Source organism: Scylla paramamosain, chromosome 22, assembly GCF_035594125.1.
Source record: "Scylla paramamosain isolate STU-SP2022 chromosome 22, ASM3559412v1, whole genome shotgun sequence".
NCBI classification, from domain to species: Eukaryota; Metazoa; Arthropoda; class Malacostraca; order Decapoda; family Portunidae; genus Scylla; species Scylla paramamosain.
This window is the reverse complement of record NC_087172.1, coordinates 19,019,930-19,034,929: the sequence shown is the minus strand read 5'-3', so window position 1 is coordinate 19,034,929 and position 15,000 is coordinate 19,019,930. Positions and strand designations below refer to the sequence as shown.

The window sequence follows — 15,000 nt, the reverse complement described above, 5'->3', positions numbered from 1 at the left end:
TTTCAAAAGACGAATATCCCTCCAAGCAAAAAACCTTAAGCATCAACTTTACGAAGCTTTTTTTTTTTCGTTTTTGTATTTTTACACGTTATGAATCGACCTACTGTTATGTCGGACACACGAGGACCTCTGATTGCAAGGAACACGCAGAAAAAAAAATACAAACACAAGGCATCAAAGAAAATACAAACACAAGGCATCAAACTAACAAGGCTTCACGTGTAACTGAGAACTGAGGAGACGTAACCTATCCTAACCTACTCCATCCCCATGTGACCTAACCTAACTTACCTTACTTTAATCTGACGTAACTTAACCTAATCTAATCTAACATGACCTAATTTAACCAAGCTTAACCTAACCTAACCTGACCTAACCTAACCTAACCCAGTCTAACCTAACCTAATCTAACCTACCCTAACTTAAGCTAACCTAACCCAGACTGACCTAACCTAACCTAGTGTAACCTATCATAATCTACTCTAACTCTAACCTAACCTAACCTAGCCTAACCTAACCTAATCTAACCTACCCTAACCTAACCTATTCTAACCTACCCTAACCTAACTTAAACTAACCTAACATAACCTAACTTAACCTAATCTAACCTAGTCTGACCTAACCTAACCTAGTGTAACCTAACCTAACCTAGTCTAACCTAACCTAACCTAGTCTAACCTAACCTAACCTAGTCTAACCTAACCTAACCTAGTCTAATCTAAGTGACAAAAATTAAGGCGACCTAATATTACTTGAACAAACCTCGCTTCATTCCAAGGACACACAAAGCTCTAATGAAAAAACTGTGTCACTCCCAAAGCACTGAGTTAACGAGGCCTGTTAGGAGACCCTTTCATAAAGTTGACCTGACGCCACCCACGCCAAGGTCACGATCTCAGCCACAGGGAACAAAAAGAGAGAGAGAGAGAGAGAGAAAAAAAAAAAAGAGGGGGAAAAATCTTGAGGAAAAAATGCGCGTGTGGAGGAAAAAGGCTTGAAATCATTATACTGAACGAAATTATAGACCAGCCCTTGAGGCAGGAAGCGAAAGAGGCAGAGAGAGAGAGAGAGAGAGAGAGAGAGAGAGAGAGAGAGAGAGAGAGAGAGAGAGAGAGAGAGAGAGAGAGAGAGAGAGATTTGGGCAACTAAATACTCACTCTCTCTCTCTCTCTCTCTCTCTCTCTCTCTCTCTCTCTCTCTCTCTCTCTCTCTCTCTCTCTCTCTCTCTCACCAACTCTCTCTTGCTCACCAACCTCACCACCACCACCCAACTTCACCAACCAACTCCATCGTTCCATTAAGCCCCATTAACACCTCTCCTCTCCCTCTCCTCTCCCTCGCAAAAGGCTCACTGCAGCACCTCCACCTCCCAACCCCCAAACACCCTTCCAACACCCCAACACCCTGTCACTCACTGGAAATGGGATCAGATCGCCTTTACCTCACGAAAACCGAGGGGAAAGGGGATTGAGAGGCAGAGGGAGGAGGGACTTAAGGTCTTGGGGTCGCGTCTGGAGAAGTATTGAAGGACTGAGGGGATTAAGGTAAGGGGAGGAAGGGGAGGGGGTGGGGAAGGTGGGGAAGAGTAGTGATATTCATGGGGATGTGTTTGCTGGCTGCCTGTTGGGTTAATGTTTGAATATTGGGTGTTCATTGTTGCTATTAGTAATATTGGTGAGGTGGGTACAGATTAGAGGCTGTGGGGTCTCTGTTTGCCTCTCTCTTCTCTCTCTCTCTCTCTCTCTCTCTCTCTCTCTCTCTCTCTCTCTCTCTCTCTCTCTCTCTCTCTCTCTCTCTCTCTTCGTTTCCATCTTCAAATCTTGTCTTGATCTACTACTACTACTACTACTACTACAGCTAGTAATAATAATAATAATAATAATAATAATAATAATAATAATAATAATAATAATAATAATAATAATAATAATAATGGTAATGGCAATACAGATAGGGAACAGCAATCAGGTTTCATAGTCAATCACGGCCCCCAGTTTTCCTCCACCTATTTATTCCAATCAGATCTAATTGCACCAGTGTTTTGATTGCACCACCACCACCACCACCACCACCACCACTGTCACCACCACCCCACCACCACCACCACCACTACTACCACCACTATCACCACCACCACCACCATTACTACCACCACTATCACTACCACCACTACTGCCACCACTGTCACGTCAACCTCAGCAATCCTCTCGTGTTTACTACTACTACTACTACTACTACTACTACTACTACTACTACTACTACTGCTACTACTACTACTACTACTATTAGTACTACTACTACTACTACTACTACTACTACTACTACTACTGCTGCTGCTGCTACTGCTGCTGCTGCTGCTGCTGCTGCTGCTGCTGCTACTACTGCTGCTGCTGCTGCTGTTGCTGCTGCTGCTGCTGCTGCTGCTGCCGCTGCTACCAACAAAATGCGTGCACTTTTACTATTACCGTAACTGTTTTTCTTCCTTCTTTCCCTTCATCATCGTCATCTACTGCTATTACTACTACTACTACTACTACTATTACTACTTGTGCCACCACCATCACCAGTACTACTACTACTACTACTACTACATATCACCTGCCTTCTTAATTAATAACAAAGCAAAACACACACACACACACACACACACACACACACACACACACACACACACACACACACACACACACACACAGTTGCTTCATCTCAGCCTCTAATATTCCAACATGATTCCTCTTTCATTCCCTTGATTAACTAAATATTTCACAAACATGGATCGGCGCTTCGAGGGACAGATAGTTGGAGGATCCGACGCAGGAGGAGGAGGAGGAGGAGGAGGAGGAGGAGGAGGAAGAGGAGGAGGAGGAGGAGGAGGAGGAGGAGGAGGAGGAGGAGGAGGAGGAGGAGGAGGAGGAGGAGGAAGAGGAGGAGGAGGAGGAGGAGGAGGAGGAGGAGGACAGAACATGATAAGACAGTGTAGGATAGTATAAGAAGGGACAGGAAAGAACAAGATAGGAAAGTAAGAGAAATGAGAAGAGTGGAGAAGAGGAAGGAACAGGAGAGAAGACAAAGGAGAGATGTCAAAGGGATAGGAACAGTATTGGATTGGACAGTAAGGTGCACGTAGGACGAAAGGACAGGGCAGGGCATGATGGAACAGGATAATGTTGAATAAAACAAAGCATATTAAAACAGTGGCAGATCGAGGGAGGAAAATCAAAACAAGAACAGAAGAAAAACAGAAGAGAAAACAGCAGAACAGAACAAGAAAAGGATAGGACAAAAAAAAATAGAGAACAGGAATAGAAAACAAAATAAGAACAAATGAGAAACAGGAGAGGAAACAACAGAACAGAAGAGTAAAAAGACACGACAAAAATATTAATAAAACAGGGGAGAATACAGCAAGACAATTAAACAGGAGTGAGCATGACAGAAAGAGAAATACAGTAACGATGAATAAAACAAACATAAATAAAAAGAAAACAAATAACGATGAAAATAAAGGCATGGAAACACACAAACAAACAAACACACACATGGAAATTATCTAGAAAAGGAATGGAAAGACGAAAATGACAACGAAAATATAATAAGAGTAATATTGGTGATAGAACACAAAGGAGGAAAACATAAAAGTAAAATGTTGGCTTTGTGTATACGGAAGGACAGAGGGAAACATCAAACAAATATATAATAATAGTAATAATGACAATGAAGAAAAATGGAAGAAAAAAATGAAAATAAAAAGATGTCTTTGTACAAGCAGAAGGACACAGAGAAAATCAATGAACAGTAGTAATAATTTCATACCAGTGAAATATGAACAGCAAGTGGCAGGAAATTAATGATAAATGCAAAATAGAAGAGAAATGTCAGAGTGAGATGAATGGATGAAAATGATAAGTAAATGAAATAAAAGAGGGAAAAATGTAACAAAAAATATTAGAAAGTGGTGAAAAGGGAGAAAAGAGAGAGAAAAGAGTAAAGAGCTGAATCTGCATAACATAATTATATTTACACACACACACACACACACACACACACACACACACACACACACACACACACACACACACACACACACACACACACACAAACACACACACAAACACACAATTAATCAAAATAACCAATTCAAATACAGAAAATAAAATAAATAAGAGGAAATACAAGTAAAAATAAACTAGAAAATAGATCGTAAATAAAAAAAATAACTACCGATGACGATAATAATAATAATAAAAATAATAATAATAATAATAATAATAATAATAATAATAATAATATCAACAACAATAACACTAACAATAAGTCCAACAGAAAGATTTAACACATTTTTCAGAGCATTTTTCATTTCAGACTTAAAAAAAAATGTTACTCTTAAAGATTTTTTCAAACTAATTTATCAACAACTTTCATTCTTTTCAGGACAACTTTATTTATTTTTAAGTTTGTTTTTTTTTTTTTTTTTTTTTTTTTTTTTTGCTTTTGGTGTTTTTTTACGACGCAACTGGAACACAAATTTCGGATTGCAATGTTGTATTTTTTGTCCGAAATTCGAAGCCAATTGATCTCCACTGAAAGAATGGCGACCTCAATGTTTTTTTTTATTTTGAGAGAGAGAGAGAGAGAGAGAGAGAGAGAGAGAGAGAGAGAGAGAGAGAGAGAGAGAGAGAGAGAGAGAGAGAGCAGGTGAACTAAAAAGAAATGTATAAAAAATCGTCATCAAAGGAAGTAAAAAGGATGAAATAAAACATAAAAAAATTAACTCTCTCTCTCTCTCTCTCTCTCTCTCTCTCTCTCTCTCTCTCTCTCTCTCTCTCTCTCTCTCTCTCTCTCTCTCTCTCATTCACTCATGCTATACTTTCAGTTCAATTTTCTTTTCTTTTGTTGCTCTTTCATCTTTCTTTCATAAATTCTCGCTTTCATTTTGCCAATTTCCCTTTGCTTCTCATTTTTCCTTCACAACTTTATTAATATTTTCTGGATTTTCACTTATCTCTCTGCACAAGAGGAGGAGGAGGAGAAGGAGTAGGAGGAGGAAGAGGAGGAGGAGGAGGAGGAGGAGGAGGAGGAGGAGGAGGAGGAGGAGGAGGAGGAGGAGGAGGAGGAGGAGGAGAAGGGAGCGGTAATATTCGTGGTCAGAAAGGACAGGAACAAAGGGGAGAGAGAGAGAGAGAGAGAGAGAGAGAGAGAGAGAGAGAGAGAGAGAGAGAGAGAGAGAGAGAGAGAGAGAGAGAGAGAGAGAGAGAGAGAGAGAGAGAGAGAGAGAGAGAGAGAGAGAGAGAGAGAGAGAGAGAGAGAGAGTCCCTGTGCTCCTCATTAGCCGCTGTTGCTTCTTAACTTCCTAACTAACATAGCATTGGGACACGTAAGTCATTTAATAACATTTCAGGCTCTCGGAATAAATGTATATATTTGCTACCCTTTCCAACGTACTGGTATATAACAACTGGCCACTTCAGCTGATTTTACGGACAGGTATATTTATTCATCTATATTTCCCCCTCCTCGTCCTCGTCCTCCTCGTCCTCTTCCTCGTATCCTTCCACTCAGCACACATAATTGGTCTCTTTTTTGTGTAACCTGCAGGTCCGGTGGTCACTGAGAGGCAGGAAGAGGAGCTCGTTATCCGGCATGTTTACCTCAACACACTGCCGGGATGTTATTATGGAAAGATTGCCTCGCGTCTGACCTTCCCCCAGGAGCAGGAAGGGACGAGGCAGCAGCGGCCGCCAGACCACCAGACCCGATCGGCGGCGGAAGGTTATAGATTTGCGTCCTCTGGCTTACTTGTGGCCGCCGTATTCTTTGTTCTTGCCCTCTGTTCCTTTGCTGGCGTGGCGTGGCAAGGCGTGGCCAGGCGTGGCGGGGCGGGACGAGGTGGGGCGGGGCGAGGAGAAGCGGGACGAGGAGGGACGGGGCGAGGCGTGGCGCTTTGAATGCTGTAAGGAGTCAGAGTGGCGTCTCTCGGAGTGTTCCTCCACACCAGGAACATTAACAGGAAGACGAGGGAGAGAGCCACCACCTGCACCGCGATGTTGGAGTCTGCGTGCCACAGAAATAACTTCTCCTGGAGGTGGACGAGCGGCAGCGAGGTCACTGCCGTGAGGGAGGTGAGCAGGCCCATCACGCACGTCTCGGAGGTGGCGCCGCGCCCAGCCAGGTGCACCAGGTGAGGCTCCGCCCACATGTCGAACAGGAAGGTGCCCAGGTGAACCAGTACCTCCACCCCTACCTCGCCCCAGTATCTGCTCACCTGCCGTCCGAATATGAGCAGCCTGGCGCCCATGTACACGAACCCCGCCAGGCGCAGGCCCAGCAGCAGGAACAGCAGCTTGCCGGTGAGCCGCGGGTTCTCGTCCGTCACCACGCCGCGGTAGTAAAGGCACGTCACCAGCAGACACGCCGCCCCCAGCAGGCTGTAGCCGCCCGCCATCACACTCCACGCCTTGCTCGCGGTGTCCACGTCGTCGAAGACTTCGGGCAGCAGAGTAAAGTCGTCGTAGAGAAGACTGGAAGCATTGAAGAGTCCGGCGGCCGTCATCATGAGCCAAAAGTAACAAGGCAGCTCTCTGGTGCCCCTCAGCGCCTGCAGCACAGTGTGCAGCACCGAGGCACTGGGGTCCTGTCGCGAGTGTGTGTGCTCCCTCTTGTCCGCCGGCAGCATCTTCTCCATGGTGACATACAGGACCGGGTACAGGATGAGGGTGGTCCAGAACAGAGAAAGAGTCCCGAAGAAGGTGAAGCCGTAGTCTTCCTGCAGCCAGCGGTACAGCTCCAGGCCGCAGGCGCGGGCAAAGTAGCTGGCGGCGATGACGGCGGCGTAGAGAATGCTGGTGTCCGCTGCGGTGAAGTGTTCCATCCAGAGAGGGATGAGCGCCACATCCTGGGCGAACACTTCCCCAAGGGCGAACACGAGGCGCCCCGCGAAGAGCAAAGACACTGATCTCCACGCCACGCCCACCACGAACACCTGATCCCCCACCACCACCAGGACGCTGCCGCCCACGCCGAGTCCCCGGGGCGTGAGGGGGCCGCCGCCAGACACACTGAGGGCCAGGATGCCGAGGAGTAGAGGGTAGAACTCAGCGATGGAGAGCTGGAAGGCGAGGAGGCCGTCACGCAGCCCCAGCACTCTCCTCACCTCGGGCTCGATGGCGGGGTAATCCGGGCGGAGGTGGAGCAGCGCCTGCATGGCCACCGCTGCCACGCACACCTTCAGAAACGCTGACACCATGGCAGGGAACACACGCCGCGAGGGATTTTGAAAAGAATGCGGAAAGTCATCGTGAATGAAGAATTTTTGAGGGAATTCTTGAAGGCACGCGATCCGGGCTGATCTGTGCCAAGGAGGGCTATGCTGTAAGTAGCCTTGTACCAAGACAATCACGTGCTTCACTTATGTAACTTCATAGTCACATCCATGTCTTCTGAGGGTACAAGATGCTGATGTAAGAGATATGCCCATAACCACATTAAGTACTCGAAATCAACGTAGCACACACACACACACACACACACACACACACACACACACACACACACACACACACACACACACACACACACACACACACACGCACGCACGCACGCACGCACACACGGAAGGCCTCCCCGCCTGTCCCTCACATCCCCAGCTGGCTCGGAAACACAAGACAGCCGGAAGCAATCGGAGGAGTCGTCAAGATCAAGATCAGAGGACGCGTGGAAAATTACACTGCAGAGATACGACGACACGAAAGGGAAGATTAAGAAGACAACGACAAACTGAGGTAAAGATCGGGGCGGCAAGGATTCATGGGTTTTTGTCCATCTGAAAACCAATTCAGGAAAACATTAAAGGAACACGAGAATGCTGCAGTAAAACGCAAACTAAAACGAAAACTTCTACAAGATTTAGACAAAGCTTCACGATTTCCCGTTCTTAGAAAAAAAAAACGAGAAACATATTAAAAAAATCCAATAAACACACGAACTAAAACTAAAACTAAGTACCTGTTATTCACTAAAATCTCTGAAACTCACTAAATCACCCATAAAAAAAAAAAAACACAAAATGACAAAAGAAAACAGGAATCCGACAATCGAAAACGGCTTTTGCTTACCTGAACCTTTGGAGCTCACGGTAGATCCAATCAGTGACATCCTCCTTGAACACCTGCCGCTCGATCTCCAGGTCCATCTTGTTCCCGGCGATCACGATGGGAATTTCCTCGAAGTCCGTCCTCTGCTCTTTAATCTCCCCGATAACTTGCCGCACAGTATCGAAGGAGTGCGCCTGGTCGATGGAGTAGACTATGAGGAAGGCGTGAGCGTTGGCGATAGACAGACGCCTCATTGCCGGGAACTGAAAATCGCCAGCGGTGTCTAGAATGTCCACCTTGAGAGTAATGCGTCCGATCTCGTAGTCCCGGTTGTACAAGTCCTCCACCGTGCTCTTGTACTTATCCGTGTACTTGTTGTAAAGGAAGCGACTGATGATGGAGCTCTTGCCCACACCAGCGCCCCCTAAGAGCACCAGGCGGATTCTGTGTTCGTGGTCAGTCATGCCGGAGGAGGCAGAGGAGGTGCACGGGACGTTGAGTGAGTGGGACAGGTCGTACTAGTTCTGGGACGGTACTAAGAGATGTCACTGACGTACTGTGGTGTTGGGGGTGTAGACTGCTTCTTTTTGCGGGGCCTCACTAGGGTGTTTGGGGGTGTGTTGAAGTAGGAGGAAATAGAAGTTGACTAGTCGAGTGGTGAAGTGTTGGGTACTAGGATGGCGATCTGAGTGCTTACTAGAATACTTGGAATGGCGATAAAGTGTAAGGGACAAGAATAATTTACGGAAAAGAGAGGTAAGGTATAAGGCAAGGTAATGGAACAAGTATAAGAATATAAAGTGATGAAAATAGACACTAAGATTGCAAAACAGTTTGAGTTGCTTAAGACAGAAAGGCACAAGATATAGCAAGGTGCCGGGAAGGTTGAAAATACACGATACAAAGCTTCCAGGTATCTGAGCTAAAAGAGGACTTTGAGAAACAGGAACATGAACAATGAAAAGTTGGAAAGCAAGGAAAACGTGAAAGTGAAAGCCACAATTCAGAAACCAGAGGAGAGTATCACATTTAGGGATCAAAGGAACGATACTAGCGAACTGAATAGCAAACTTGGATAATAAACTCTATGTACTGAGATATTAAGGGTGATATGTTGTTGCCTGAGAGAGTGGGAAGGATGAGCACTTGTTACAGGGGTTGTCAGGGTTGTTGGGGAGTCCGAGAGATTGTTAAACACCTTTGTTCCAGGTACTGTCAATTAGCCGTGCTGCTCTCTCATATCTTGACACCTGAAAAAGAGAAAGACAGATATAGTATTACGTGAAGAAAATATGTTTAGTACGTATTGCATGACAGAAAACTTCAGAAAAGGGAAAACATTTTAATTGTATTAACAAAAACCAACATTGAAAAACTGACGAACACAAAATAAAAACAAAATAAAATAAAATAAAACAGGCCGAAATAAACGAAAATAACAAACACAGACACACAGACAAAGAAACACGAAAATGGACGGACGCACTGACAGAGAGAAAGTAAGACGAACTTCTAGAGAGGCAGACAGATAAAAGAACAGATAGACAGACTGATGGGCAAAATAACAAATGAACCACACCTCTCTCTCTCTCTCTCTCTCTCTCTCTCTCTCTCTCTCTCTCTCTCTCTCTCTCTCTCTCTCTCTCTCTCTCTCATACATAGAAACTGAGTACGAAAGTTAAAAAAAGGAGAACAAACACGAATCAAAGTAACCAAGAAAGGGCCTTGCTGCTGCTCGCTTTTCCCATTACACTTCACATAATAGTTGGAGGCCGCCTGGCGGGGACATCAAAGCGGCCAAGATAGTCTCCCCTTCACAGTGCACAGTTTTCCCTTTCACGCACCCAGAGCTGGTAACAAAAAACGGGGGTGAATTACATCCCTCAAGAAAACGGAAGCCTTACCAAGCGATGGCCTTTCACGTTTTCTTTCGTCTCTCTCTCTCTCTCTCTCTCTCTCTCTCTCTCTCTCTCTCTCTCTCTCTCTCTCTCTCTCTCTCTCTAGTTTTATCGTGAGAAATGTGTTCCTGAAAATTTTTAAGGTAATTGCAAGGGAAACTAACCTGTGTGTGTGTGTGTGTGTGTGTGTGTGTGTGTGTGTGTGTGTGTGTGTGTGTGAGTTCTAGCATCTACTATACCACACACACACACACACACACACACACACACACACACACACACACACACACACACACCAAGTAACTAAAGTACATGCACGTTATTAAATCAATATCAAAATTTTTAATACAAACAAATAAAAAAAAAATGGAACTTTTCCTCGCCAGGCAGGAATTTGGGGATGTGAAAATAAAACAAATATCCGTAAAAGGGAAGATTCTCATTTAGTTTTTGTTATAATCAGTAATAAACTTTTTTTTTAAGAATCTTAAGTTAGATTAATGTTAAGTTTGATGAGGATGGATTAAATTAAAATAAGTTAGCTAAAAATCAGATTGTATTATAGGTTATACTGTTTTAAGTTAGATTATCATATTAAAATCAGGTTATTTCATGTTATGATAGATTAGGTTAGCTCTTTTAGTAGGTTATGATAGGTTCGGTTAATTTAGGTTCAAATCATACGAAGTTAGGTTAGGTAAGGTGAGAATCACATCAGGTTTACGTTAGGTTAGGTTAAGTTAGGTTAGGTTAGCTTGGATACTATTTTTAACACCATTCATTCGCCGAAGGTTCTTTTGTCCATATCTCTGTCCGTTGATGCAGAACAATCCCTTACTGGAGAAGGAGGAGGAGGTGTGGGCGATGTTCTGCTGGGAAGGTGTGTGTTTATTTTTGGTGGTGGTGGTGGTGGTGGGCGAGGGATCGAACCGGCGACCCATTAAGATCGACCTGCAGCTGTGTGCACTGAACCCCCCCCCTTGCTTGCTGCTTTTTGTCCACTATGAAGGAGGAGGAGGAGGAGGAGGAGAGAGGGGAGGAGTAGGAAAGGGAATAATAATAATGATAATAATAATAATAATAATAATAATAATAATAATAATAATAATAATAATAGTAATAATAATAATAATAATAATAATAATAATAATAATAATAATAATAATAATAACAATAATAATAATAATAATAACAATAATAAGAAGAAAAAAGAACAAGAAGAAAAAGAAAAACAAAGAAAAGAAAAAGTACAACAGTAACAACGGTAAAAACAACAACAACAACAACAACAACAACAACAACAACAACAACAACAACAACAACAACAGCAGCAGCAACAGCAAAGATAAGAAAGAAAAGTCGAACGAGGAAGAGGAGGACGAGATGAATGGTAATGAGAAGGAGGAAAAGAGAATGACGAGGAGGAGAAAGAAGAAGAGAAAAGGTAACATACTGGAGAGGGGTCGACTAATGAGAGAGAGAGAGAGAGAGAGAGAGAGAGAGAGAGAGAGAGAGAGAGAGAGTTATTAATATTCAGAGGAAGAACAGAATATCAAGTTTTCATAAGGGGTCTCGAGACAATGGGACAACGCTTCGAACACACGCGGCGAAGCTTCGAGACACAGAGGACGAAGCTTCGAGACGCACTCCCTGCCACTTGAAGAAAATGAGAAATGAGATGACTCACTGGGAAGCCTTGAGGCAAATAATGGCCACAGAGAGAGAGAGAGAGAGAGAGAGAGAGAGAGAGAGAGAGAGGAGTCATGGCGCCGCAATAACAAGGGCATATGGCGCCAGAGAGAGAGAGAGAGAGAGAGAGAGAGAGAGAGAGAGAGAGAGAGAGAGAGAGAGAGAGAGAGAGAGAGAGAGAGAGAGAGAGAGAGAGAGACATACAAATATACATACATACGAAAAGACAGACGGACAGGCAGATAAGCAGAAACAGAGACACAGACAGAAGATAGAGACAAGGAGACACGGAGACTCTATTATGAGAAAACGTGCCAAAGCAACACAGCACTTCAAATAATAACAAAAGAAATGAAAAAAAAAACATAAATAAATAAAATAAAATAAAGACTGCAGTTACTAAAATGATCAACAAAAATAGTCGATAAAGGAAGAGACGAAACAAAACACTCAACATTGGCGCCTTTCAACTCCATCATCATACTGAAGCTGAAAAATTATTGTACTCCGTTTTGGCAATTTTGGACCCGAGGCAGCAAATTGACCCAACTAACTAACCCAACTTTTATGAGTCCCTGGTAATGAGTTTGCTGTTAATTCACGAGGGTGACGAATGGAACGCACGGTATTGCCACTCGCCAGCCAGCAATAGCAAGATGAAAAGGAAACGTATATAAATTTGTGTTGACGTCATGCTCGGGTCGTCATTAGCCTTACTCTCTGAAGGTCACCCGGTAAAGTTCACTACGTATTCGCTCCTTTATGTGTGTGTGTGTGTGTGTGTGTGTGTGTGTGTGTGTGTGTGTAATGTTCATGTGGGATTCTTAAAGTGACTAGTTGTTGTTTACATTTTTTTTTTTTTTATATATTCAATTCCTTTCCTCGTTTCGTTTCTATTTTTTCTTCTTTTCTTGCTTGCTTTTCATCTTTCTTACCTTCTTTCTTTCATATTCCTGATTTTTTTTCATCTTATAATGTTTCTTTCTTATTTTCTTATATTCTTCCTTTTTTCTTGTTTTTTTATTCTTTCTTCCCTTCTTTCTTTTTATTCATGTTTTGTTTTTCATCTTTTACTATTTTTTCTTGTTTTTTCTGTTCTTACTTTTTTCCTTGCTTTCTTTTACTCTTTGTTCCTTTCTTTCTTTTTATTTCTGATTCTTTTACATTTTACTATTTTCTTGCTTTCTTCTATTTATCCTTTTCTTCTTAGCTTTCTTCTACTCTCTCTTCCCTTCTCCCTCTTTTGTTCCTAATTTTCTTTCTTATACTGTTTTCCTTACTTTCTCCTTTTCTTTCTTCCTTTCTTTCTTTCTTTTTTTTTTATTTGGTTCTCGATTTGGCAATGTTTAACTTCAAATTCTCAAACAAAAACTATTGACCTTTATTATACTTTTTTTTCCCCCCTATTCCAGTTTTTTTTTTATTATCATATATTGTTTTTTTTTCTTCGTCCTCTTCTAAGTTTCTTTCATTATTTATTTTCTTTTTTTCGTTTGGCTCTTGATTAGTTGTGTGTGAACTTGTTGGGATTTTTTTTTAATCGTATCCAGTATTTTTTCCTTCCTTTCTTCTTTCCTTTACTCCTTTTTCTTTGATTTTTTATGTGTTGTGTATACATTTACGTGGATCCGTTATCCACGCTACAGTCTTTGAGTTGAAATACTTGATGCTTCTTCCTCTAATATTTCTCATCTTGACTATTTCATCTCGACATTCATTTTATTTTTCTTTGATTTTTTATTTTATTTTTTTTTTCGCTTCGATTTGGAAATGTTTCATCTTATGATTCAAACGAACCAATCAATGTTTTTCTTTCTTTTTTTGATTACTTTCTTTTTTTTTTCTTTCGTTCCTTGATTTGCGAAATTGCTGTGAATATTTCGCTTGAGGTTCTTTGATATAAATTACTTTTTTTAATATTTCTTTTTATTATTCCCTTCTTTTTTTATTTCAAACTGTTTTTTTCTTTCCTTCGCTCCCTTCTTCTTTCTTTATTACTTCATTTTATTCTTTCGTTTTCTTCTCTCTTTCTAGGTTTACTGAGTTAAAATGAACCAATGAACGTGTTTTCTCCATTGTTTTCTTATTTTTAATCGCAATTCTTTTTCCTTTATTCTAATGTCATGTTCCTCTCGTGCTCCTTTTTGATATCAATGTTTTTTTCTTCATTTTAATGCCATAATCTTTTTCCACTGTCTTTCATTGCTGGCAACTTTTCCATTATATTTTTTCCAATTTTTTTTTTAGATCCTGTTTTTCTTTTCACTTTTTTTCGCTGTGGAAAAGTGCACTGTTACCATATTTTTCATTTATTTTTTATTTATTTTTGTTGAGAGACAAACACAAAAAAAGAAAGCAAAACTGACATGAAGGCATACAGACAGACAGACAGACAAACAAACAGACAGACAGACAGACGTACGTACAGACAGACAGGCAGGAAAAGAAACACACACACACACACACACAAAAAAAAAAAAAAAAAAAAAAAAAAAAAAAAAAAAAATCAAAGAAAAAAAAAGGAACATAGAGACATACAGACACATACATATACAAGCAAAGAAAATGCGCACAGACACATAACAAATAAAAAATACACACAAGTACACACACACACACACACACAAACAGACAAAATATAGAACAAAAACACACATGCAACACATCATAATGCAACAAAACACACAGACACTGACACAAGTACACAACTAGAGACAAAGGGACAAACGTGACAGGTAAATGAAAGGAAGACAGAGAGACAGAGAGAGGAACGAGAGGTAAAAAAAATAAATAAACATAACACACAAAGACACAGACAAACTGACACAAATACGGAAATACAAGGAGATAAAAATGAGAAGTAAACAGAAACAGAGACAGAGAGAGGAACGAGAGGTACAGAAGAGAAAGAGAGAGAAAAGAGACAAAACAGATAAAACAGACAAAACGGAGACCAAATAGAGAGAAAGCAGAGAAAAAACAGAAAGACACAAAACATGCTATGCCAAAACACAGACAAACTGACAAACACACACACACACACACACACACACACACACACACACACACACACACACACACACACACACAGAGATAACAAACAGAAACCAAAGAAGGAAAGACAGAAGGAGAGACAGAAAGGAGAATGAGAAGCACAGAGAGAAAGAGACGCTTGTATTGTGCAGCGGAGCGGGTCTTCAAAGGCCAGCCAGTGTAAAACAAGGTCCCTCGTTCACCTGCTGCTTCAAAACCCCGAGTGAAGCTTCGTTTGTCGCCACTCGGTAAAGCTTCGTTCCCCACGAGTTAATCTTTTTCGCTTAGGA

The 15,000-nt window shown here is 42.0% G+C and overlaps 1 protein-coding gene across 2 annotated transcripts in view; it reads right to left on the bottom strand.

The window, feature by feature from the left end:
- Positions 1 to 15,000, bottom strand: part of LOC135111737 (GTP-binding protein Di-Ras2-like) — a 180,668-nt gene that overhangs the window by 18,294 nt on the left and 147,374 nt on the right. For both annotated transcript variants that reach the window (XM_064025409.1, XM_064025407.1), the window contains one exon: positions 8,112 to 9,340. In XM_064025409.1, the coding sequence (XP_063881479.1) occupies positions 8,112 to 8,554 (443 nt within the window). In that variant the 5' untranslated portion in view covers positions 8,555 to 9,340. The remainder of the gene's footprint in view (positions 1 to 8,111; positions 9,341 to 15,000) is intronic.